This window comes from Mesoplodon bidens (assembly GCF_964165515.1).
Source record: "Mesoplodon bidens genome assembly, chromosome: 14".
Taxonomy (NCBI): Eukaryota; Metazoa; Chordata; class Mammalia; order Artiodactyla; family Ziphiidae; genus Mesoplodon; species Mesoplodon bidens.
In genome coordinates this window covers 49,496,164-49,523,829 of record NC_138170.1, presented here as the reverse complement: position 1 = coordinate 49,523,829, position 27,666 = coordinate 49,496,164, and the positions used below count along the sequence as shown (strand labels likewise).

Below are 27,666 nucleotides of genomic sequence, written 5' to 3'. Positions count from 1 at the left end.
GCAGGTAAGCCAGTCTTTCAGGCACCTGCCATTTGCAATTTAGTGGGCACTTCTGTTATATTTTCTCTAGTTTCCAGAAATCATACAAATTGTATTATTTTTAGATTCTAATGACTATTTCCATGAAATCTGGGCTCGTGTGTCCATTACCATATTATCCAGAAGTTCCTCGAATGTTGTAACTTAACCATCTTGAGGGAAGCGTTGATACTTCTTCCTCTTTTTTATCTTTTACAGGAGTCTTTTCCATGCCTCAGTTTTTGACTTAACTACTCTCTGAGACTTTTGCCATCTTTTCATTAAATTGTTTGCCTTGAATATAAACAGTTTAAATGGGAAACTAAACACTAGTGTTAATGCCATAAAAAATAAAGTTATTTTTATATGCATCACCTAATATATTGTTTAGCACTTTTGGGAGAATGACACTACCTAATCTTTTCTTTCTTTAACAGTAATGATAAGGGGTAACATTTGTTGACATCTTAGCATGTGGAGGGCCACCTTGTACAGCCCTTCATGCTGTTCTCTGCACAGCTTGGTGTTGTATCATTCTCACAGAATGTGATGTGAATGCCATGTCCTAGAGTTGTACAGTCCTGTGGCCCTATGTGCCATGCAATGTGCAGAGTACTTTATGCATAATGTAATCCATAGAACAAACCTATGAGGTAGGTACTGTTATTATCCATACCTTACAAATAAGGGAATAATGGCCCAGAGAAATAGAGGTTAGTTAACCTTCCTAAAATTACACAGCGGGTCAATGGCAGGGCAGGGGATAGGAACCCAGGCAGTCTGCCTCTGGGGCTTTTAGTCACACAGTCCATTCCTAGCAAATTTACTTCAACTTTTGCATTGTATTCAAAAGGTAATATTGGGGTTTTTTCCCCACACACATTTATTAAAACATTCAGACACTGATTTTGTGTGTCTTAAAGTTCCAGGTTACTAATTCTTATATATTTTATTCTAGGTTAATGGAAAAGGCTCCTTATGGTGCGTTGATCCAGAATATAAACCCAACCTTATGCAAGCACTGAAGAAGCAACCTTTTCCCTCAAAATCAACATTTTACAGCCCTCCTGCATCACCACAAAGGTACATGATCTAACATGTAAATGTCAGCTGTGATATATAAGATTTCATTATATGAGATGGAGAAACTTAGAGTTGTAGTGTTTTTGTGTTTTTTAATTATATAGAGATTTATGAATAAGACATTAGCGTAAGGCATTTTTACTTATAGTCTAACTTACTAGGAAACAGGATGTTGGATAAGTGAGAACATAAATTCTGGAAAATGTAGTTAATAATATTCTAACTAATCTCTAAAGACAGTGATAATATGATTTCAGGTATAACCTGAAACCTTTTTGTAAAGGTTAAACCATTTAAATTGTCTGCAGTGCTAATGCTGACCTGAAGACATGGGCAAGTAAAAGTATATTTAAAAATTTTTAAATAAGGTGATTAAATTTGTCATTGCAGCATTTTTATATACATATTTATATTTCTTTTTCTATTTTAAGTTTTTTTCCTTCACAACATGTTTAATATTAGAAAATTATGTTCAAGTCTCAAATTTTTAAATGTTGTCAAGTAAAATAATGCTTTGGAGTTTTTTATTTGTTTTGTTTCTGCTGATAAATATAATTATGATTTTCCTTGGCTTCTGTTTTCTCAGTGATCAAATTGATCTTATAGCTCAATTTGATCTTATAGCTTTCCAATTTTAAGTTAAATCTGAAAATGATATGATGTCCTTAAATCTGATTGTTTCCTTTTCTTAAAGAAACCTTCAGAATCTTTTTTTAAAATTCTATTACATATATTCATTTTAGTTAAAAATGACAGATTTTGTCAAGATACTTTTAAGGGTAGTCTATAAAAAGTTTTTTAAGCTTTTTAATAAAATAATACATGGCAATTTTGAAACATACACAAAAGTAGGGAGAAAGAGTGAACTCCCATTTGCAACAGTTATCAACATTTCATGTGTTTACTTTCTTTAAGTATTATTAGATGACTTTTAGAGGAGTGTTTATAGCTGAGATACAGTTAAAAAAATTAGTAAGACTAAAGTTGAAATGTCAGCAATATATATACATGTGTACTCATTGAGATTTAAGCTTATCTACCGTATTAGTAGATTAGAAGGATCATTGTAAGAAGAACTGGTTTATCCTTATGAAATGAAACCTAGAAAAGACGTTATCAGAGTTTATATTCTCATTGTTTGGGAGTTGATACCTTCTTTAATGTTGGTGCTTATGAGATGTCCTAGTTAAAAAAAATAATAGTTTAGAAACTAATGGTAAGTTCTGCTGATGGTCCTTTCATGTTTTATTTAGCAATGTTATTTTTTATTAAAATTAAATGGGAGAATTGGCACTCTTTTTCATATACCATCAAAAATACACTTTCCTGTGCCTTTGATATGATGTATTTTCATGTTTATATTTTTTAGCTTTATCATATGTTTATATGTTAAATAAAGCTGATTTTGTGGTTTAAAAACAGGTAGATAAAACAGCATAAAGATTATAATCTTGACTTTAAAACATTACCTTAATATTTTTAGAAACATTTTCTCTTTATCATTGTTTGGCAAAATGACAGTTCCATCTGACACGACATTGTGTAGCCCTTTCATGTCATAATTGGTAAGTCTGAGGAAGAGAATGATCTATAGAATATGTAAAACTGTGACTAAGAAATAGACTTTTAATTTGGTTAGCAAAACAGATTTTTTTTTAAATACTATCAAAAATTCCAAAGAAGAGAAATAGTTTGTCCCAAAAATGTCTTAATTTTTGGAACTAAAAAAACAAAAACAAGAAAAAAACCACTCGTCTTTTTTCATGAATATAGAAAGTTTAATTTGATACCGATATTTATTGATTAGGAACTTATCTGTTTTTTGTCATCACCATACAGTCTTCCTTAAACATTGTTTTGATAAACACTTTATTTCTATAGTAACACCTGTATTAATATCATATCAAACTTAGGCATCCAATACAAAATCAAACAATAACTATTACGTATTGTCTATTGTTCCGGGCATTTTAAATTCATTATTCTTATTTAATTATCACAGCAACCCTATGTGGGAGGTTTAATTATTCCTGTTTTACAGATGAAGAAACTAAAAGATTAATTATTTTGCCTAAGAACCCCCAAGTAGTTGTGATTTAAACTTGGATCTTATGCTCTTTCTGCTTTGGCAGACTCTTCCTAAACTGAATAGTATTAGCAAAGAAAACAAGGTAAAAATAGTTTGTGTTTTTTATTGTACAAATTAGTTGTATTTGTAACTAAGTTCTATAAAATGTGAAATAAAGATCTTTTATAAGTATGCTTGTCTTATCTCTTTTTCAGTGGTTCCTTATCACCTCACTACTTAAGCTCTGTACTCAAGCAGAACCAGGTGCGAACTCTCAAAGGTATGTGAAAGATCAGTATTTTAAATCATAAAAACTCAGATCAAAAATCAGAATTTTTGTTTAATTATTTTTTAATTATAAAAGTATTAAATGTTCATTGTAGAAGTTTTGGAAAATAAACACATTTATAAAAAAGAAACTAAAACTTACCCTTTATTCTGCTGTTAACTTTTTAATTGGGGTATACTTGATGGTATACTTGATATTATATGTTTCAGGTGTACAACATAGTGATTCACAATTTTTTAAGGTATACTCCATTGATAGTTATTATAAAATATTGACTCTATTCCCTGTGTTGTACAACATATCCTTAAAGCTTATTTCTTTTATGCATAGTGGTTTGTACCTCTTAATCCCCTACCCCTATCTATCTTGCACCTCTGCTGTTCACATTTTAATATAATTGCTTTGGTCCTTTTTATGCCTTTCACATGAGTAGATATGTTTGCGTGCATGCACATACATGCACATACACCCCCCACCTCCCACACACACTTTTTCTCCACTGGGATTATACTGTGTATACTGTTTTATATCCCTGTTTTCATTTCCTTTCATGTATACTTTTCCTTGAAAATAGGGAAATATTTCTTAGAAATGCCCGCAATAGAGAATTATCTTTTTAAGTCTGTCAGACTAGAATAGAGGTTGACAAACTATGTCCCATGGGCCAAATCTGGCCTGCCACCTGTTTTTGTACGGCCTTTGAGTTAGGGATGGTTTTACGTATTTCTTTTATAGGTTAAGTGTAAAGAACTATAATTTAGAAAGCAATAAGTTAACTTTTAGAATTTTGTAGACTTTTAAAAAGTAGGTCAAAATTCTGAAATTGCAGTTTCCCCCCCCTGCTCATAGTTAGTATTACAGGTTAGTGATATATTAACATAAGTTTTCCATTTTCCTGTTACCTGCATGAGTAAATGTGCTCTCTTTACATTTAGGTATTGCTGAAACTTCCTTTATCTTTTTATTGCCTCAGTGAGTTCTGACCCTTAGTCTTTTAAGCTTAGTTCATATACGCATTTTGAGAACATTTTCTCCTTTGAATTCTGGGGTTTATTTGGAATTTCTTCTTGCTCTTGTTCTATTCCATCCAAATTCTTCTTCTTCCTTTGGGGAGCAGCTTCCACAACTAGAGCATAGGTACTTCTTCATCTAATGAGTTTACATCTCTCGTGACTGCTAACACCTTACTTCCCTCCATCTCTATCATTGTGAGTCTTAGGCCTATTCCCTTTCTAGTAATTCACTTGGTGGGGAGGGTGATTGGCATTCTGTCAACCAGTGCAAGTCTATCCTGGAATAGAATACACAATTCTCATGAGTTTTAACAGGAAAACGTAATACCACACAAAAACTTAAGAAAATTTATAATTAAATCAGGTTGCTCTAGCACATATTCATAGACTTCTGAGGAAATTTGCTTTTTCATAACTCTTGATATTATTTCTAGGGTAAAGTTTGAAAAATACAACGATAAATCGATTAAACATTCAACTGTTTATTCTACAAGTACTTTTTGAATTCCTCCATTGTGCCAAGCATTGAACTGGGTGCTTTGGGATATGCAGAGATGAAAGAGACCCAGGCCCTACTCTCAGAAAACATACAGTTTAATTGAAGAAGGTTGACTAGAATTATGCAGAGTACATTGGGAGAAAAGGAAGTGGGTGGCAAATTAAGCTTAGAGGTGGGTCAGGAAAGGCCTCTTAGAGAAGAAACTGTGATGCTTGAGCTCTGGGCCTCAGAAGTTGGGAGGATATTTCTGGGTAGAGGTGTGGTGGAGGACAGTTGCTGGGAACTGCAGGTCGGTAAGTATGGCTGAAACCTCAGAGCATAGAAGAGGACCAGGTAGCCTCGGTCCAGTGGCTGTAGATGTGATCGTTTAGTGTGGGCAAGGCAAATGAAGAAGTTTAAGCAGGCATTAGCCAAATCAAGGAGAGCTTATTTAGCATAATGAGTTTGAACTTCTTCCTATAACTATAACATTAGTTCGCATTGAGTTCCTGACTGTGGTGTTTCGCATGCATTACAGCAACTCTTTGAGGTATTGTTACCCTCTCTTACAAATAAGGAAACTGAACTTTGGAGAGATTAAGTAACTTTCTCAAAGTCACACAACTAGTAAATGGTATAGAAGGAACTCTGATTTCAGAGCCTGCACTCCTACCAGATATTAGGCGTTGGAGGAACTGCTGAAGGTCTTTAAAGAATGAGATGATATTGTCAGTTTTGTGTTTTGTAAAGATCACTGAAGTTTCATTGTTGGCTCCAGTATTAGAATCCAATATAAGATTCATCTGTCACTTCACAGAATCGTCTTTTTTAAAGTCTAATCTTTTTTGCTCATCTTGCTAATAGCTATTTTACAGTATTGTATAGCGGGCAGCAGGAGGCACAGGAATCTCATACTGAGATAGCAAAACAAAACCTGTTTTTGTCAATATTTGGTGTGGGTTTGGAGTAAATTCATCTGTTTAAAAATATTTAACGAGCGCACTTGTGTGCTGGGCACTGTTCTAGGCCCCAAGGATATATCAGTGAACAAAGAAGACAAAAACAGAACTATATTCTAGTTAGTAAATTTTAGTATTTATACTTGAGCACTAGCATACTACAAGGAAATATGAAACTTAGACAGTTAATGATGAAGTTAGGGGCTAAGTGCATATCTAAGTTCAAATTTAAGGTTACAAATTAGCATAATTTTTATCTTAATTGAAATGAAAGTAAACTGGTGGTCCAAGCAGCTTAAAGTCTTAGTAATTTTTTGAAATCGCTCTCCTACTTTAAAGAATCACGAGAAACAGCTTCTCTGTTTGGAGGCTCTGTAAATGTGTATATTGGTTTTGATAAAGGCAGTAAATCCTAGTATATTTATTACTTAGCTTATAACCATTTAAATTCTGCCTCTGGTTCTCATATCATTCCTTAAGCAAATGGACTGAGAATCAGATGATAGAAACTTATTTGTCTTATTATAACTCTCACATAGTTAAGACTGATGTCTTTTAAATTTTTTTCTCAATTATTATTAATAATTTCTTAGCATCAAGGCTAAGAAAATATAAACCAGGAGGCATAAATTAACACTTTTTAGGGAGATTTATTTGAACCAGTTATTAAATCAGTAGCATATTTTGAACTCCAGTCAGAACTATGAAGGATAAAAAGGGAAGTAATATGACTTTTAACTAAGTTGTTGTTGTTATTGTTTAACTCACTGTTTTGATGGCTCTAATGACAAATGACTGTAAACTAGAAGTGAATTATAGGATTAAACTAAATAGTGTCAGAGAAAATATATACAAAAGACTTTATAAACGAACCAAATTTTCATTCTTCATGAACTGAATATGTTAAATAATATAGCTAATAGTATGTTTATTAAAACCACAGCGCCATCTTTAAAACAGCATGAAGTACTTACTAATGAAAAAAAGCATTATGAAGTGTGTTCAGTTGTGACAATAAACAAATAAGTCTTAAGTTTAATTTTAATACCAAAACTGATTTGGTACTGTAAATAAAAATTGTTTGTAAAATCTACACAGACAGTTTTTGTTCCAAGAAGTTCAAGATTGTATTGATAACCAGGTGTTCTTGATTACCGAGTGTCTGCGATCATTTCTCTGGTGCTTATTTTAACACTGAAGTTAAACTTTTTTTTAGTTAATTGGCAAGGCATTGTGGGAAGCATACTTAGCAAATGGTCTGAACCAAACAAATCAGATGTAGATAAAATCCTTTTGCAAAGAAGTTTTTGCAAAGAAGTAATTTCATGTGGGAAAATTCAAATTAATTTGCCTGTAACAAATTCCTACAAGAAATAAGGGTATTTAAGGAACACTTTTCCTATCATTCTACTATTACAGAAACAGTACCTAATTTTTTTATTATTTTAAGAAAGGAAATGGTATTCATGCAGCTTTCTTATTTTGTCAGGATAAGTCTCTTAATCAATTTTCTTTAGTTTTAGGTATTGTATTTCAGAAATTAAGAATGTTTTATAGGTGCTTCATTTATGAGATTAATAAATTTCCTGAAATTGTTTCCTCATTATAATGCATTTCAGTATTCGATTCTCTCCCTCACTACCACTCCCTTTTTTTTTTTAAATAAAGTTGGAAACAAGGTAGATATTTAATTATTTCATGGAGCAGGAGTCTCTCTATTAGTATAATGCCATGCAAGTTGTGCCCTGCACAAGGACACCTGGCTGAGGCAGTGAATGGGCTTTGAAATCAGCCCGCACTCCAGTCCCCAAGCTGTGTGCCTTGGTATAGGGAAACATTCACCTGGAGGCAAGGTTGTTTTGTTTTTTTTTTTTTCCAGTTCACACAGATATACAATATGGGCTATAGCTGTACTTTTTTTTCTTCAAAGACATGTTAGAATACTGAACTCTATCATATTGTAGTCAGGTCTCATTCTGAAAGATAGGAATTGCAGAGGTCTTTGTTTTGCTAGCCTCTGTGGCTGTGGCATGTGGGAATCACTGATTCAAATTCTTTTTAACTTGCTGTTTTTTTCTGCCTGAAATGCTTTTCCTTTGGATGTCTTCATGGTTTCATTCTCTCACCTCCCTGAGGTTTTTGCTCAACTGTTACCTCTCCTTGAGGCCTTCCCTAACCTCTACTTAAAATTGCAACCACCTTTCCCCTCATTCTCTGTCTCCCTTCCCCCTTAATTCTTCTCCCTAGTGTTTTTCACTCTGATATACTGTATTTCTTTGTGTTATGAGAGGTTAGGGATTTTCCTGTTTTGTTTTCTGCTATGTTCTCACAGCCTAGAATGATGTCAGCCTCATAACAGGACACTCTATTGAATGAATAACAGAATAGAGAATTTCCAGTATACTCGGTAATTTTCTACAAAATTTCCTACTCTAATTATAGATGCTTAGTAAGTATTAAGGGATGATGATAGAGTACAAATTGAAGGCCTGGGTTCTGGAGGTAGACTGCACAGGTTTAAATCCCACCTCTGTTGTTCTTCGAGGCCCATCTTTGTCCATTTTCTAAGTTAATAATACTTAGAACATGCCAAGGACTCTGTAATTTGGTGGTAATCAGCTTAATCTAAGGAAAGGAGGGAGGGCAAAGATGTAATATATTCTTTACACATTTATCAAGGAACCACTATTTGTTCCAGGCATTATGGAACATAAAGAGGATAGGACATGATTCCTGTCTTAAGGAAGCTGACAGTCTATTTGGAAAGACATTGATCTAGAGACTCTGATTCATGAGATCACATTTTATTCAAGGGAAAAGAGTATATAGTATTATGTGCTCCTTCATAGCAACAATCTTCTGATTTACTTAAGCCTGTTTATTAAGGTCAAAAACATTTCCTGCCTTCACAGAGTTTATGGTCAAGATGAGGAGAAAGCAAGTCACTATCGTCATGAATTTATTATCAAAAATAACTTTATAATTAGATATTACAAGTAAAATGCAAAACTTTGGGGTAATAAAAATTTTCCAGCTTTGAGATATAGAAATGGGGGATTTCATATCAGTCTTGTTTTAAACTTATTCTTTACAACCTAAAATTTATAAACATTTTCTAACTTTTCCTTCACATTTTAGAGTATACCATTTTACTTTTATTCAGTCACGATTGTTCAGACTAACAGAGATGGCCAAGATGGAGAGGGGTGAACTTTTAGTACAGAAGTAGGTATGAGAGCATAATGACCTCTGGAATAGAACCTGCTGATTTTACCAGCCTTTTAAAACCCATTTTTCTTATAGAATATCCATAATTATGTTAGCTCTTGAGTATTATATAAATCTGTAGTACTTGTAGGCTTGTATATAATTAAGACTAAAGTATTAATATTTTTGTGTTTTCTTGGCTAATTTAATCTGTTTAAGGGCAATCCTTATTGAAATGCAGGTCAGGTTCTTATTTTCATTGTGAATAATTAAAGAAGAGAACTTTCATTATCTCTAGTACCTCTTAATTCTCCTTTATAATAGACTCTGTTTTATAAAGAACATGAATATTATCACTCTTTTCCTTTTTCAGAATCTGATATTGACGCTGCCACTGCAATGATGCTTTTAAATACTTCTATAGAACAAGGAATTTTGGAATGTAAGCAATCATGCTTTTCTTTTTAAAATACATTTTTTGTGAGTGCCTTTCAAATGTCATTTTTTTAAAAAATATTTATTTATTTGGCTGCTCCAGGTCTTAGTTGCAGCACGCGGGATCTTCGCTGTGGCATGCAGGCTCTTTTAGTTGCAGCATGTGGTCTCTTTAGTTGTGGCATGCGGCGTCTTTTAGTTGCGGCATGTGGGATCTAGTTCCCTGACCAGAGATAGAACCCGGGCCCCCTGCATTGGGAGCACGGAGTCTTAACCACTGGACCACCAGGGAAGTCCCTCAAATGTCATTTAGAATGCAAAATATTTCACTGTTACAGGCAGAATTACTTCTTTCTAACTAGATTGTGTTTTCATCTGAATAACTTAGTTTCTGTTTTATTATATTTCTTTTAATTTATGTGAGCAATTGAGAGATCGAGGTTAATGCTGTGATAGATCTTGTTACATTGACCAAGAAATGAAGAAATAAATGGCATACTTAGAAATTAAGCTTGCAGATTTAAAAGTAAAAATGAAAGCTATGAATAAAAAAACACAGAAAAGTATGTTTATAACCTTGAAATGGAAAAAGCCTTTTTTGAGATGAGATGCAAAATGCAAAATCCATAAAAGCTGTGTAAATTTAATTAAACATCAAAATTTTAGAGTTCTGACAACAGCAGATATCTTTAAGCATAACACTGGGACAACATATTTCTTCACTTTATATAACAGACAAAGGAATAATATTGAGTATACATGTGTGTATAAAAAAGATTTTATAAGTAAGAAATAAGGAAACAGTTCAACAGAAAAGTCAGCAAAATATATGAATAGGTGGGCCTCAGAGGAAGAAATATATAGATGGACAACACACATTTGAAAAGATGCGGCTTCTCTAGAAATCAGGGAGATGCAAAATGAAACGATATTGAGATACTATCTTTTTTGTCCATGAGATTATGAAAAATTAAAATGATTGATAATATTAGGGGTTAAGTATAAGAAGTGGGTATTGTCATACACTGTAGAATATAAATTGGTAGAACCATTTTGGAAGGCAGTTTGGAAATACCAATTAAAACTTAAAATGTGTATATTCTTTTACTTGTTAATTGTATTTCTTGTTATCTCTCCTAGAAAAATATTGCGTATGTGTAAGAAAAGGCGTGTGGATAGATTTTCATTGCAGTATTATTTGTAATAGTGGAAAACTGGCAACAACCTAAATATCAATAAGTAAATGGTTAGCTAACCAGTGGCACATTGATATTGAGGCATTCTGTGCAAGCAGCTCAAAGTAATTATATTGTCCATGGAAAGGTCAAGACATACCATTAAGTGGTTTAAAACTGTTTCACATTAATATCTACAGGATGATATGGTCTGCATAAAATTTAAAAATCCACAAAACATTACCAATCTAAAGCACTTATTCAGGAGTGATATAGTAGTTTTAAATGGCCTGTTTCTGCAATCAAATGCATTTGATTTATTGATGGAAGCTTTATTTTCCACAGGTGAGAAGCCTCTTCCTCTTAAAACAGCAGTGCAAAAAAAAAGGAGTTATAGCAATGCATTTAATCATTCCAGTGCTATGCGATTACACGAGAGTGATTCTTTAGCCACCAGCATTGATCCAAAAGAAGACCACAATTACAGTGCAAGTAGCATGACAGCACAGCGTTGTGCATCCAGGTCTAGTGTGTCTTCCCTGTCTTCTGTGGATGAGGTATATGAATTTATCCCAAAGAGTAGCCATGTAGGAAGTGATGGCAGTGAAGGATTTCACAGTGAAGAAGATACAGACGTTGATTATGAAGATGATCCTCTTGGAGACAGTGGCTATGCATCACAGGCTTGTGCAGATACCTCTGGAAAAGGGCAGCCAGACAAAAAGATGCTAAAACAGTCGTGTCAAGAAATTGATGAGGAGCTCAAAGAGGCAGCTGGATCTCTGCTCCACCTTGCTGGAATTCGTACATGTCTAGGTTCCCTAATAAGTACTGCAAAGACACAAAATCAAAAGCAACGGAAGAAATAAAAATACTTATTGGTGTGAAATTATTTTTAAATGTGGCAATACTCTTCTACTTAATTCTTTACAAGGGATATCAAAGCCATAATGGACTTCTTTTGTTTCAGGGTGGGGGAGGGGTGCTAATTACCTGTTTATTTCTAAACATTTTTGTTTTTTAAATTTTTATTAAATAATTGCTGTTAGGATCATGCCCAATCATAAATATGATGTGAAGTCCTAAAAGCATAATTTCTGTTATAAGTGTGAAACCCCAGCCTTTGTCTTAAACTTGTAGGGAAAATCTTTTATTCTATTAATGTGTCCAAATATAAGAATTGGCAACTCTGTAACATATTTTTTTCATTTACTCTTCCAATCTGTAATTAATTATAGTTGCTGATCCAGCTAAAAATTTTGCTGCTTTCTTTCTCACATACTCCTCTCTTGACACAATGCAATCCAATAGGATGAGATTTCAATTTTTTATTTTGTCGTAATTTTTGTTTTTTGTTTTTTGGGTTTTTTTTTATGCGGTACACGGGCCTCTCACCATCGTGGCCTCTCCCGTTGCGGAGCACAGGCTCCAGACACGCAGGCTCAGCGGCCATGGCTCACGGGCCCAGCCGCTCCGCGGCATGTGGAATCTTCCCGGACCGGGGCACGAACCCGTGTCCCCTGCATCGGCAGGCGAACTCCCAACCACTGTGCCACCAGGGAAGCCCAATTTTTGTTTTTAATTATTTTTTGTTGACACATGAACAAAGTTGAATATAAATTGGAAAAGATCCTAGATGTCTAGAAAGTTCCTTTTGGATACATAGGCAGTATAGCAAAAATTCTAAGATTTAGAAAAGGCAATTTTGTGATGTAATTTCATTTAAGAACACTCTAATTCCTATTACAATATTATCTGAAATTTTTTAACTTCCCAGATATTGCATAGCATTTATTGGAGCCATTTCTTCTTTCCCAAAGTGCTTTGCAACCATTGTTTAAATTTTAGCCACTGTCTTTGTTGAGGAGAAACTATCCAATGAGAGGATATAGCCATAGAGTGTATTAGGAAGTTAACACCCATTTTGTCACACTTCTGTAATAAGAGGATCTTTCATTTGCTTGTTAAATGTGCTGCATTCTGAGATTCTTGTAGTACAAATGGACTGTAATCTAATATAAACATTTTGAATACATATTACTTATGTTATTGTAAATAAAGGTAGATCATTTAGGAAAAAACTTCTGCCCAAACTTTGTATGAATTAAATTTGTATGTGCACCCAGTTAAGTTAAAGGATTTAACAAAACCATAGAGACAAAATGCCTTCGTGGATTTCAAAATTCGTATAAAATTAAATCTTATATAATACATCCTTTTGAGGAGGCAGTGTAATACCTATTATGTGCCATTAAATCCATGCTAAAAGATTTTGTTACTGTTCAAAATGTGTATTGACCAAGGCCTTTTTCAGTATTTGAACAAATCTGCTTGTATGATACATTTTTTCATATCATTTATATAATGTGACTATGTCATTCAAAAGGAACAAGGGATACTAATAAAACTAATTCACTATATATTTTTTTACAACGGCAGAAGCAACTTTCCAAAAGTTCAGTCTTATCTCATGCTACATCCTGTTTCATAGACAATGACCTTGTTTTCATTTTCTGATAATTTCATATATACATATACATACAGACATATACATACATACACACATAAGCTCACGATTTTGGTTTGTTACTTTCAGCTACTTCTATGACGATAAAGCATTTTCTTGGATTTTTTTTAAACAAACATTTTTAACTTGTAGAGTTTATTTGGGCAAAACTGAAACAAGAAGCATAATGAAAACGTCTTTTTCAGTTGGCAAGACTTTAAGCCAGGGATAACAACATTAATATTACCTGTCCTGTTCCCATGTTAATTGTAATTGAACCTGGATAGCCACATTGATAGAATCGGTGCTGTTGAAAAATAGTAATCTTTCAATTCGTTGATAATGAATAAGTGTGCAGGATGAGGTATTGGATTTTTTTGTTCTTCATATATGTCACATCTTCTACAGAAAATGGCTAACCCAAGTTAACATCTTTTACTGTAGACAGTGACTATAACACCAAAAATTGTTTTTACCATGGTATAAGTAGTACCCAGATTATAAAAATCATTTTAATAACAAAATGTTTTTAAGCTATTTACTGTGGCCCTCTGGATAGACCTTATTAACAATGTTTTAATGATCTGGTTCCAGTTTATCTTGTTCAACTGAAATTCTGTACCACAAGTGTTCTGTCTGGTTCCTGTCCATTAGATAATTAGTATTTGTGAAGTAAAGAAGAATAAGATAAGGGGAGGGAGAGTCCTTCCCAGTTCAAATAGAGATCTTCAGAGTTATTTTTGTCTTAATATAAATAGCAATAACTCTTTAAACTTGATTTTCTCTCCCTCTTCATTGTACTCTTCCCACAAATTTAAAAGTTAAAAGTTCTATTCATCACTAGCAAGGTCAATAAACTTTCACACTAAAACCTAACAGGAAGAAGTTATAGGATATTTTTTATTGAATTCTTATATAGAATTCAGTGCATCACTTTCCATGTGCTGATTTACCAAGGCAGTTATTTTTAAGGTGAAGAACCTTTTTAATTATGGTCCCCCATTAGTACTTCCATAGATATCCCATTCCTCAGGTTTGTTGAGATAAAAACATGGCTAATAACCACCCAGTTAAGGAAAGTCATTTCAAGTCCTATGGACTGGAACTTGTATTTCTAAGAATATATTACTAGCAAATTTTACTATAATAAAAACAACTTGGTGGGCCTCCCTGGTGGCGCAGTGGTTGAGAGTCCGCCTGCCGATGCAGGGGATACGGGTTCGTGCCCCGGTCTGGGAGGATCCCATATGCCGCGGAGCGGCTGGGCCCGTGAGCCATGGCCGCTGGGCCTGCGCGTCCGGAGCCTGTGCTCCGCAACGGGAGAGGCCACAACAGTGAGAGGCCCGCATACCGCAAAAAGAAAAAAAAAAAAAAAAAAAAAAAAAAAAAAAAAAACAACTTGGCAATCCTGGAGAGATTTTATATTTTAAAACTGTGACTTAAACTAACATATAATTTGCCTTGCATCAATATAAATTGTTACAACCAATTCCAGTTTATAATAGATCCCTAGTAAAGTTTTAACAGTTTATCTTTCACATCCCAAATAGAACCAGTGTTTCATGAATATGTATTTTTGAAGTTTATTTGTGCAATATATTACTAAGTTAGTTCATGTTTTATTTTACTTTTCAAATTCAGAGGAAGTATTACATGGAGAAGCTAATTATTGGTGGATCACCTCCTTTTTTCCACCTTTGAGCCTTTCATGTCCTCCTTGTAACCAATGTGACTTCTCTTAACTCAGATTCCTTTGTATATAGTAAAGTTTAGAATATATATATTTTTTCTTTTGCTACTTTCTGAGGCATTATGTAAAGTGTCATACTGGGTCGTCAGTTAAATATATGTTAGCACGAATTCAAAACTAGAGAAAGTTTTAAGGGGGGGAAATGTGTGTGTCTTGGTAGACCAGGAGGCCTTTCCCAGCAATTTAAGCAACAGGTGTGAATACTTCACAAATCTGTGAAGACTATTGTCTTAAATACTACAGTAACTTAACAACCTTTTGTGAAGACCGTAGCATTTAATTAAGAAACTTTGAGGCTTTCTAGTTTACATATATTTTATAGTTTTTTGTTAGTTTGAAAAGTTATATAAGCTTTGATTTAAACAAAGTTTGCTTTAGTATGTTAATGATGTAGTCAAAATATTTATTGAAAGACAAAGTAGAGTATTTTAATGTTATACCTGCCATTTTTTTAAAAGCACATTTTTTGCATCTAACTGCCAGTGCCATTGTCAAAACTTGTTTTTAAAATTGTACATTTCTTATTAAACTAAGTGCTTAACTTTAAAGTATTATGTTGCCATTATATAGTGTATAAAAATGTATAATTGCCAATTCATTGTAACTATTTATTTTTAAGTGAAAGTGTAAGAATGCTTTCTGATTCAAGAAATTTGAGTTATTAAACTGTCCTTATCCTCTTTTCTAATGTAGCATAAAAATTACCCTGAGTTTGAGTTATAATTGCCAGTAAGTAGATGACCAGTCCAAATGAACCACTTCTCAGTTGCGTCTTTGCTCATATTAAAAACAACTTAACAAATGTTTAGTTTTTGTATCTAATCTCTGATTATTAAATTGTTTATAAAGTTTATTTTTACCAAAGAGATGCAATTCATTATGATAAAGTATTACAGAATAAACCTTGTTTTATAACATACTTGTACTTACTCTGTCCTTTGGGGGTTGGTAGTATAGATGTAGGTGATTCATACTCCTACACACACACACACTGACACACTCTTTCTATTCCAGTGTTACAAAGTTGGAGTCATGCAGATGAAGAATAAAAGTTTTAATTTCAGAAATTTTTAAAGGCTGTTTTTTGAAAGTATTCTTTTTCCTGATTTTTATATGTCATCTTAATCATTGAAAGCTAAAATAGTGTGAATTACATTATTCTCTTCCTGAAGCTGAACTTTTCCTGTTCGTATATATAATTAGATATTTTGAAATATAACTAAGAAAAATTGAGTAGAATATGTAATTATTAAGGCTATTTCTGAGAATTCCCTGGCGGTCCAGTGGTTAGGACTGTGCACTCTCACTGCTGAGGGCCTGGGCTCAGTGCCTGGTCAGGGAACTAAGATCCCACAAGCCACACGGCACGGCCGAAAAAAAAAAGACTATTTCTAAATACAGTTGACCCTTGAACAACGTGGAGGTTAATTCACATATAACGTATAGTCAGCTCTCTATCTTCAGTTCCTCCGCAAAGGCAGATTCAACCAACCGTGGACTGTGTAGTATTGTAGTACCTTCTATTGAAAAATATCCAAGTATGAGTAGACTCTCGAAGTTCAAACCCACTTTACTCAAGGGTCAACTGTACAGTAGTTTTACTTCAAAAATACCCATAATAACCACCTGTTAAAAATTGGGCATCCATTGTAAAATGGAATAATCTACAACCAATATTTTGATTTTAATTCCCCCTGTCACTTTGAAGTTCTGTGCTGGTCATTTAAATGGTAGTATCTACCTAGAGTTGTGTATTCAAAATGAGTTGGTGAGACAGCCATATTGATTTTAAACTCCCTTTGAAATCCAGATTCATTTAAAAATAGCCATTTGGCATTCATGTATTTGTCCCTTTAAAGTGAATCTTATTCTCACTATTAGATTCACCACTTTCTCACTCATACAGGTTCTGAGCTAGTATAATTTTTATACACCATTTTTAGAAAAATATTAAAATATAGGTTAAAACATGTTTAGTCTTTTCCTCAAGAATTTCAGGACATGGATTTTTTTTTTTTTTTTTTGAAATGAAGCTAGCAAAAAGTACAAAAATTTAGATATAAAAGTGTTGAGAATCTTTAAGAATGAAAATAATTACTAATCTTAGAAATAGCCATATTAATATGCTCCATGAAATTTTAAGTAGAGGAATGTTTAGACGCTGTCATCCTCTAAATTAAAATAGCCATGTGCTACACAGAGAATATAACATATTTAAGGATAGTTTGTGTTCCAAAAGATTGTTGGAAAACTAGAAACTCTTCAGTGAACTTCAGGGCAAGTTATGTACCTCATAATATAGTGGATAAACAACAATCCCTCCTTAACTGAAAGTGATTCTTACACAGAAATTTTGTTTAGGTGGATTTTCTTCCATTATAGATTTTCCTTAACCGTGAGGTTTTGGTTCAAGTTAATACTTAACAAATCCACCTTGTTGGGAAATTTTAATAATAGAGGAAACTAGGAGTTGTGCAGGAAAGAAAGATTGTAAAAATTATTAATTTAGGGGAGATTTAAGAACCTGAAGCAAAATTGCTATCTGCTGGTTGAGAGTTTGAAATAGAGACTGCAGCCAGATTAAAGTACTCTGCAGTCGGGAATTCCCTGGCGGTCCAGTGGTTAGGACTTGGTGTTTTAAGCGAGGCTAAATAAATAAAGTCCTCTGCCATGGGACTAAATTCATGTGATAATCCTGTATATTGAGACGAATTGACAAAAAGTTGCACACGCTTTGTGAACTGAACATCTTTTCACTGAAGTATTTCAATGCTTAATCCCAAGCACTGGGTTTTAAGTGTTGGACATACAATACACACTAAGAAGAAAAATAGACAATCCCTCTCTTAAAAATGTAAACACAATTGTGAATTGTGATTGCCATAAAAGAAGAAAATAAGGAGCTCTCAAAATATATAACATTTAATCTGGGGTTTCAGGGGAGGTTACCCTGAGGAATGTAATTTAAGCTGAAATCTGAAAGAAGCAGATAATTTGGGAATGAAAGCATGGCAAATTCTTCTGGGCAAGGATAACAGCATTCACTAAGAACCCTGTGATTGGAGGAAACATGAGATTTTCAGTGAACTAACAGGCTAGTCTTACAAAGCAAAAGAGCTGGGGCCAAACTTTGCAAAGCCATGTGAGTCAAAGATTAGGGCTTTTATTTTAAGTACCTAGGGAAGCCGATGAAGGTGTATGTGGTTTAAGAAATCACCCTAACACTTTATGGGTTTTTTCCCCCAATTTTATTCCACGACATGGTTTTCTCCCCCCCCCTCTTTTTTTGTATTGGAGTATAGTTGATTTACAATGTTTCAGGTGTATAGCAAAGAGATTCAATTATATGTATATAACTGAATATATATATATATATATATATACACACTTTTCAGATTCTTTTCCATTATAGGTTATTACAATATTTTGAATACAGTTCCCTGTGCTATACAATAGGTCCTCATTGTTTAACCCCGACACTTTGACTTGCAGCCATAATGAAGTAACAGGGTCAGATTTAAGCTCCTCTGTAAACAACCAGAAAACTGGGCAAAATATATGAAATATTTTTGACGCGATCAATAAGAGTGATATAATTCTAGCCAGATTAATTAATGGGAAAAAAAAGAAGACACAAATTAGCAAAATCAGAAATGAAATGAGACATAAGGACAGATCCTACAGGTATTAAAAGGATAATAAAAGAGTACTATTAAGACCGTTAAGCCAATACATTCAACTTAGATGAAATGAACAGATTTTTCTGAAGTATAATTGACTTACAATATTATATTAGTTTCAAGTGTACAGCATAGCATGGTGATTCAATATTTTTATACATTACAAAATGATTACCATGATAAGTCTAGTTACCATCTGTCACCATACAAAGTTATTACGATATTACTATATTCCCTATGCTGTACATTACATCCCTGTGACTTACTTATTTTACAACTAAAGTTTGTATCTCTTAATCTCCCTCACCTATTTCACTCATTTCTCCCATCCCACCTCCCCTCTGGCAACAACCAGTTTGTTCTATATACGTATCTATGAATCTATTTCTGTTTTGTTACATTTGTTTTGATTTTTAGATTCCACATATAAGTGAAATCATACTGTATTTGTCTTTGTTTTATTTCATTTAGCATAATACACTTTAGGTCCACCCATATTGTTACAGGCTGCAAGATTTCATTTTTCATGGCATATATATATAGATAGGTAGATATATGTGTGTGTGTGTGTGTGTGTGTATGTATACCACATCTTTATTCATCTATCAGTGGACACTTAGGTTGCTTCCATATCTTGGCTATTTTAAATAATGCTGCAATGAAAATAGAGATTAATATATGTTTTTGAATTCGTGTTTTTGTTTTCTTCAGATAAATACCCAGAAGTGGAAATGCTGGATTATGGTAGTTCTAGTTTTAATATTTTGAGGAATCTCCATACTGTTTTCCATATTGGCTGTACCAATTTATATGCCCACAAATAGCACAAGGGTTCCCTTTCATCTACATCCTTCCCAACACCTGTCTTTTATTGTCTTTTTGATAGTAGCTTTTCTGACAGGTGTAAGGTGGTATCTCTCTGTGGTTTTGATTTACATTTCCATTATGATATTGATGTTGAGCACCTTTTCACGTGTCTGTTGCCATCTGTATGTCTTCTTTGGGAAAATGTCTATTCAGGTCCTCTACCCATTTTTCAGTCAGGTTGTTTGTTTTTTTGATGTTGACTTGTATGAGTCCTCTACATTTTGAATAGTAACCCCTTATCAGTTATATCATTTGCAAATATTTTCTTCTATTCAGAAGGCTGTTTTATCATTTGTTAATAGTTTCTTCACTGTGCAAAAGCTTTTTAGTTTGATGGAGTCCCTTTTGTTTATTTTTGTGCTTATTTCCCTTGCCTGAGGGGAAAAATATTGCTAAGACAAATGTCAAAGAGCATATTACTAAGCTTTCTTCTAAGAATTTTATGGCCTCAGGTGTTACATTTAAGTCTTTAATCCATTTTGAGTTTATCTTTGTATATCGTGTGAGAAAGTAGTCCAGTTTGATTCTTTTGCATGTAGCTGCCCAGTTTTCCCAACACCATTTATTGAAGAGGCTGTCTTTTTCCCATTGTGTGTTCTTGATTCTTTGTCATAGATTAATTGATATTATAAGCATGGGTTTATTTCTGGGCTCTCTGTTCTCTTCCACTGATGTATATGTCTGTTTTTGCACCAGTACTATACTGTTTTGTTTACTGTAACTTTGTAGTATACCTTGAAATCAAATAGCATAATACTTCCAGCTTTGTTCTTCTTTCTCAAGATTATTTTGGTAAGACAGGGTCTTTTGTGTTTCAGTTCAAAGTACTTGTTTTAGTTCTGAGAAAAATGCATTGATATTGTGATAGGATTGCATAGAATCTGAAAGATTGCCCGGGGAATTCAGTCATTTTAGCAATATTAATTCTTCCAGTCCATGAGCATGGAATATTTGTTTGTGTTATGTTCAATTTCTTTCATCAATGTCTCATAGTTCTCCCAGTACGGGTCTTTTACCTCCTTAGTTAGATTTATTCCTAGGTACTTTATTCTTTTTGATGTAGTTGTAAGTGTTGGCTGTAGGTTTGTCATATATGACTTAATAAAAGTCATATGTTCAGTTATGTTCCTTCTATACCCACTTCACTGAGAGTTTTTATCATAAATGATATTGAATTTTGTCAGAAGTTTTTCTGCATCTATTGAGATGATCATATAATTTTTATTCTTCAATTTGTTAATATGGTGTATCACATTGATTGATTTGAGATATTGAACCATCCTTTCATTCCTGCGATAAATCCCACTTGATCATGGTGTAGGATCCTTTTAATGTATTGTTGAGTTCAGTTTGTTAATACTTTGTTGAGGATTTTTGAATTTATGTTCTTGTGTTGGCTTGTAATTTTCTTTTTTTTGTAGTACCTTTGTCTGGTATCAGAGTGATGTTGGCCTCAAAGAATGAGTTTAGAAGCATTCCTTTCTCTGCAATTTTTTGGAATAGTTTGACAAGGATAGGTATTAACTCCTTTAAATATTTGGTAGAATTCACCTGTGAAGCCATCTGAAACGTCCTGGATGTTTGCTTGTTGGGAGTGTTTAAATTACTGATTAAATTTCATTAGTGATAATCAGTCTGTTCATATTTTCTATTTCTTCCAGATTCAGTCTTGGGAGGTTATACATTTCTAGGAATCTGTTCATTTCTTCTAGGTTGTCCATTTTATTGGTGTATAATTGTTCATAGTAATCTCTTATGATCCTTTTTATTTCTGTGGTGTCAGTTGTAAGTTCCCTTTCATTTCTGATTTTATTTATTTGAGACTGTTCTCTTTTTTTCTTGATAAATCTGGCTAAAAGTTTATCTATTTTGTTTATCTTTTCAAAGAACCAGATCTTAGTTTTCTTCATCTTTTCTATTGTTTTTTAGTCTCTATTTCACTTATTTGTGCTATGATCTTTATTACTTCTTTTCTTCTAACTTTGGGTTTTGTTTGTTCTTTTTCTAGTTCCTTTACGTGTAAGTTTAGGTTATATGAGATTTTTTGTTTGTTTATTGGGGTAGGCTTGTATCACTATAAACCGACCATAAATAATATATAATATAATATACATACAATGTATATACATACCATAATGCATACCATATTTTGTTTACCTATTCATCTGTTAATGAATATTTGAATTGTTTCTACCTGTTGGGTCTTATGCATAATGCTGCTGTGAACATTGGTGCACAAGTATCTGTTTAAATACCTACTTTCAATTTTGGGAGGTATATACCTAGAAGTAGAATTACCAGATGATATGATAATTCTGTGTTCAGTTTTTTTGTGGAACCATGATACTGTTTTCTACAGCAGCTGTACCCTTTTACATTCCCACAGCAATGCTCAAGTGTCCAATTTTTCCATATCCCCTCCAACACTTGTTCTTTTCTTCCTTTCTCCCTCTCTCTCTCTCTCTCTCTCTCATAATAGTAATCCTAAATCATCCTAACGGAGGTGAAGTAGGGTGTCTCACGCTTTCCCATGTCCAGCAAACAGAGGCACTGACAATCTTTTCTTCCAGACTATATTTTCAAGGATATTTTTATAGTGGATGACTGTGGAAGATGGATATAGTGTCTCCCTTCAGAGTAGAGGACAGGTTTGTTAGCGGTCCAGCATAATAAAGAGAATGGCTCCCTTTGGGGCAAAGGTCAGACACATTTGCTTGCAGCCTTTATAAAATATTAGGGTTTCCTAAGCAGCATCCACCTGGGCTGCTCTGCACAGCCCCATGGGAAAACAGACCCAAAGTGACTGTGACGCTCATGTTGCTTGCTGTACTGTAAGTAATAAATTTCTTTGTCTCTGACCCAGGAGTCTCATGTTTTCTGCCAGCATCCATGAAACTGTAGCAGGTAAGCTTGTTAGCTTGAAAGTACTGTAAAAGCTCACATCCTTCACAGTTCTTGATATTCTTCTGCCTGATAAAAGGCATCTCTGAAAAATCTACAGCAAACATCGTATCGAATGGTGAGAGGCTGACTACTTCCCCTTTAATTATGAATAAGCCAAGGGTGTCCCCTCTCATTACTTCTATATTTTACTGGACCTCCTTGCCACTTTGGTAAGGCCAAAAAATAAAATAGAAGGAGGAGGGGCGGGGTGGGATAACTAAAAGGCATAGAACTTGGAATGGTAGAAATAAAGTCACCTTTATTTCCAGACAACATGATTGTGTATATAAAAAATCCTAAGAAATCTACAAAAGGCTACTAGAACTAATAAATTTAACAAGGCCACAGGATACTAGGTTGAATGATTTATAAAAATCTATTGTACTCCAATATAGTAGCAGCAAACTTCTGGAAGATGAAATATTTTAAAATACTATTTATATTAGTATGCAAGAAATGAAATACAAAGGAGAAAATTTAACAAAACATGTGCAAGACCTGTGCAATGAAAACTATAAACCCTAGCTGAGAGAACTTAAGAACATCTAAATAAATGGACAGATACACTGTGTTCATGGATCCAAAGACTTAAATATTGTTAAGATGTCAATTCTCTCCAAATTTATCTACACATTCAATTCAGTCCCAATCAAAATCTAGCAGGCTCTTTTGAGGAAATTCGCATGCTGATTCTAAAATGTATATGGAAATGCAAATGACTTAGAATAACCAAAAGCATTTTTTAAAAAGAGTTGAATGGCTTATACTACCTGATTTCAAATTTCACTATAAAGTTATAATAAACACAGTATGGTTTAATATATATATTTCAATGAAACAGAATAGTCCAGGAAGAAAATCCACATTATATGAGCAGTTGGCTTTTTTTTTTTTTTTTTTTTTTTTTGCGGTATGCGGGCCTCTCACTGTTGTGGCCTCTCCTGTCGTGGAGCACAGGCTCTGGACATGCAGGCTCAGCGGCCATGGCTCATGGGCCCAGCTGCTCCGCGGCATGTGGGATCCTCCCGGACCAGGGCCCGAACCCACGTCCCGTGCATCGGCAGGCGGACTCTCAACCACTGCGCCACCAGGGAAGCCCAAGCAGTTGATTTTTGACAAAGATGCCAAGTTAATTCAAAGGACTAAGGATAATTTTTTTTTAAATGGTGCTGGACAATTGTATATACATGTGGAAAACGATGAATCTTGACTTATCTCTCACCATACATGAAAATTTATTTAAAATCAATATCACTGACCTAAATGTTAAAGCTAACTATAAAACTTTTAGAAGAAAACACAGAGGAAAACCTTTTTGACTTCAGATCAAGCAAAGATTTCTTAGATAAAACACACGAAACACAAACCATAAGAGAAAAAAATTTATAAACTGATCCTCATCAAAATTAAAAACTCTTGCTCTCCAAAAGACACCATTAAGAAAATGAAAGAGCAAACAACATACTGGGAGAAAATATTCACAACATGTATATCTGACAAAGGATTGTATTCAGAATATTAAAAAAACTCCTATAAGTCAATATTAAAGAGACATAAACCGAGCAAAAAACAGGTAAAGATTTGAACAGACTGTTAACCCAAAATATATATGAATAGCAGATAAGACCACAGAAAGATGCTCAACATCATTAGTCATCAGAGAAATGCATACTAAAACCCCAATGAGATACTACTACACATCCAATAGACTGTCTAAAATTAGAAGGATTGACAATACAAGTGAATTTTAAAATGTGAAGCAATTATAAATCTCATGGTTGCTGGTGGGAATATAAAGTAACACAGACACTTTGAAAAACAGTTCAGCAGTTTCTTATAAAGTTAGACATACACTTATTATATAGCCTGGTGTACTAGTCTATTAGGTCTGTTTGCTACAATAAACTGCCACTGACTGGATGGCTTAAGAAACAAACATTTATTTTCTCACAGTTCTGGAGGCAAGAAGTCCAAGATAGAGGTGTGGGCAGGGTGGGTGGAGTGAGAGCTAAAACACATACACAGACATTGGGGAGAAAAGCTCCTTGACCTTCTAACTTGTTTTAGCAAACCCAAAATAAGTTGTCCTATTTGAACTGCAGAGTAAAGGAGTTAATAAAAATTTGTTGGGGGCTCCCCTGGTGGCGCAGTGGTTGAGAGTCCGCCTGCTGATGCAGGGGACACGGGTTCGTGCCCCGGTCCGGGAGGATCCCACATGCCGCGGAGCGGCTGGGCCCGTGAGCCATGGCTGCTGAGCCTGCGCGTCCGGAGCCTGTGCTCCGTAACGGGAGAGGCCACAACAGTGAGAGGCCCGTGTACCGCAAAAAAAAAAAAAAAAAAAAAAAATTTGTTGGTAAGGAACAGATGATAAACTGAAATACATTCAACAGATTCTATTACTTTCAGAGCTGAGAGTTGAATAAAGACACTTCAAGTCAGACGGATGACTCCCATACAAAATATGAGATGGATCGGAGAGAAAGAAATATTCTCTGAGGAGGGTTGGATAGGTGTGGAAAATCAGTTGCTGGGAGTTCAATGGTTTTTTAATTGTAATTAAATTAAGAACTACCTGAATCTGATTTAGTCATCTATGAAGGGTATTATCTGGAATGCTATAACTACTACTTAATGAGTTTTCTACTTGACAGGCATGGCAAGTACTAAGCCAAGCATTTAGATATTGTTTGTTATTCCATTTAATCCTCACATCAACTCTTTGAGGTCAATGAGGTAAATTATTTATAGACGAAGAAATCCACACTCAAGGAGCTTAAATTGCCAATAGTTACACCATCTGGTAAATGGTTAAAAAAAACCAAGCCTGGTTCCTAAATTTGTGCTTTAACTACCCGGCTTTTCTGCCTCTGGTTTATAGGACCAACCAAGCCCAAGAAGAATGATTGGCGTTTTATTCATGTATTCAACAAATCTTTGCCGAGGCCCTCGTGGTTCTGCAGTGAGCAAAACAGATGAAAGTCTCTGCCCTCATGGAGCTTACATTCTAGTGGGAGGAGACTGGCAAAATAAAAATTTGAAACAAAATACGGGGAGTGATAGTGCTCTGAAGAGAAACAGGGGAGGAAGAGGAGAGGTGACAGCTGCTGTGTGGTCAGGCCACCCAAGATGGCTGTTCCCTTGCTCTCCACACATCCCCTGCTCAAGCAGTGTGTTCTTCACCTATATCCTAGTCACATGACTGGCCTTCCTACATACTTGCCCCCGGCCCAGCTAGTGATCGTTCTAACTTTAGATCAGACCGTCTCCGCTGGGATAACTTATCAAAGGGGTGATGAGGGGCATCCCCCTCTGCTAGTTTCCCTAGTAACTAATGAGCCAACATGACGTCATTTCCCCTATAACTGGTAACCTCCCCCTCCCACCAAGAGTGGAGACTGCCGCCATGTCCTGCCAACTGTCTGCTGCACACGGTGGGGCATTGCTTCAGGACCTTGTTTCAGAAGTGTAAGCTCCCAAATCCATTAAACCATAGATGTCTCTGTTGCTGACTCCAGGCTCTTTCTCCGATCTTGAAACTAGGCAAGTACAGGGCTTGCAGGCCTGCAGGGTGCAGCCCAACAGTTGCTGTTTTAGATGGGGAGGACCTCTTACCTAGGTGGCTCTGAGCAGGGATTAGAATGATGTGCGGGAACAACATACACAAATACCCAGAGGAAGGGATCAGTGAAGGCTAAAGTAGAGGCTGCAGCTATTTGATGTTTCTACAGCATTAGCAAGAGGAATAGCTATTTGCCTGGAGCATCCAGTGCAAAGGAAAGACTGGTAGGAGCTGAGGCCTGTGAAGTATTCAGGTACCAGGGACCATGTCTTGCAGAGTTCTGTGGCCACCACAGTAAGAACTTAGAATCCAAGATCTGCGAGTAATGTAATCAAATTATTGATATTTTTCTAAGGATTGCTACCACACCTTGAGATTTAGAGATTGTGCATAGCAAAGCTTAAATCCAAAATCTTAATTACCTTCTGACAAAACAGGACATCCTCTACATTATCACCTGTTACAGTTACCCTTCAAGCCAAAATAACTCCAAAACCAAGAAATGTATGTAAATCCAGGAAGTTAAGATAGTAGTGTTTCTCTAAACTGGCACATATATTACTGTATCTTATTAACAAGTTGTTTCATAGGGTAAAAATCTTACCTCTTCTCATTATTATAAGGCTACATTACTGCAAAGTCTATTAAAATACATCATTATTACTTTTAAATATAATTGGATCTAAGCCACCCAAGTTTTTTTATGGCATTAAGGGAATAGAGAGGAATAATTTTATAATTAGCCTATCTGAGAGGTTTCATTAAGTAATTCAAGCATTCCCTTAAGATCTTGTTTACAGTATTAAATCTCTTACTAGGTAGAGTAAAAGTAAATATAAAACTGAATCTTGACCAAATTATAGCACTGTCAGTTCTACAACAGCCTAATCCACCGTTACCAAGTAAACACTTTAAGAACCGAGATGTTTGGTATCTTTCTAGTCAAATGAGCAAGAACCATGTTGCAGCAGAATTTGCCCCTCACATCTATTAAGATTTCATTTAAAAGAACTCCCACCCACTTTCTGCTTTCACTTACACACCAATCTGAATTCTTAAAGGAAATTGTATTACAAATGAAATTGGTTTTTCCTGAAAATAAGTGTTTGATGATAATTCTGAGACTAAATATTTCCTTGTAACTTGATTCTGTGTAAATACTATCTCTCCCTTCTTTTAGATGAATTCTCCCCAGGAAATGTATGGTCAGCTTGAATTCACTTTAAGAAAAATGTTGATCATTCAAATGAGAAATTGCAATATTCAAACACTTGCAGCCAGCTCTTTGGAGAGGCAGTGGTGTATTTACACATTTCAGCTGACACACTACAGGTTCTTTACCAGTGCAGGTAAAAGCAGGACCATCTATAATTTATTAGTACTCTCTCTCTCTCTAATTGCTTTCCAGCAGAATTGCAGAAAGGAATTCTCACTCTCTTCTGTTTCCCCTTGGGGGTTTCCTTTGTTACAGCTTAACTCTAAGCTTTATATGGAGTTGCAGCTTTCGAAATAGAGCATTAATTGGAAGCAATTATCCAATTATACCAGCTGTGACTATGCTGTATACCCAATTTTTACCAAGAAAAGAGCACATTCAACAGATGATTTAATATAGCAGCCTGGCATAATGAACTAC

General features: G+C 34.6%; 1 protein-coding gene across 3 annotated transcripts in view; it reads left to right on the top strand.

Annotated features, from left to right (window-relative positions):
• Positions 1-25,366, top strand: part of FOXN2 (forkhead box N2) — a 67,586-nt gene extending 42,220 nt beyond the window's left edge. The window contains exons 3-6 of one of the 3 annotated variants that reach the window (XM_081253954.1): positions 977-1,101; positions 3,385-3,449; positions 9,489-9,557; positions 25,350-25,366. In XM_081253954.1, the coding sequence (XP_081110080.1) occupies positions 977-1,101; positions 3,385-3,449; positions 9,489-9,557; positions 25,350-25,351 (261 nt within the window). In that variant the 3' untranslated portion in view covers positions 25,352-25,366. Of the gene's footprint in view, positions 1-976; positions 1,102-3,384; positions 3,450-9,488; positions 9,558-11,070; positions 14,387-25,349 lie in introns of those variants that run through there. The other 2 variants (XM_081253952.1, XM_081253953.1) reach the window with 2 other exon arrangements.
• The last annotated feature ends 2,300 nt before the right edge of the window (positions 25,367-27,666 follow it).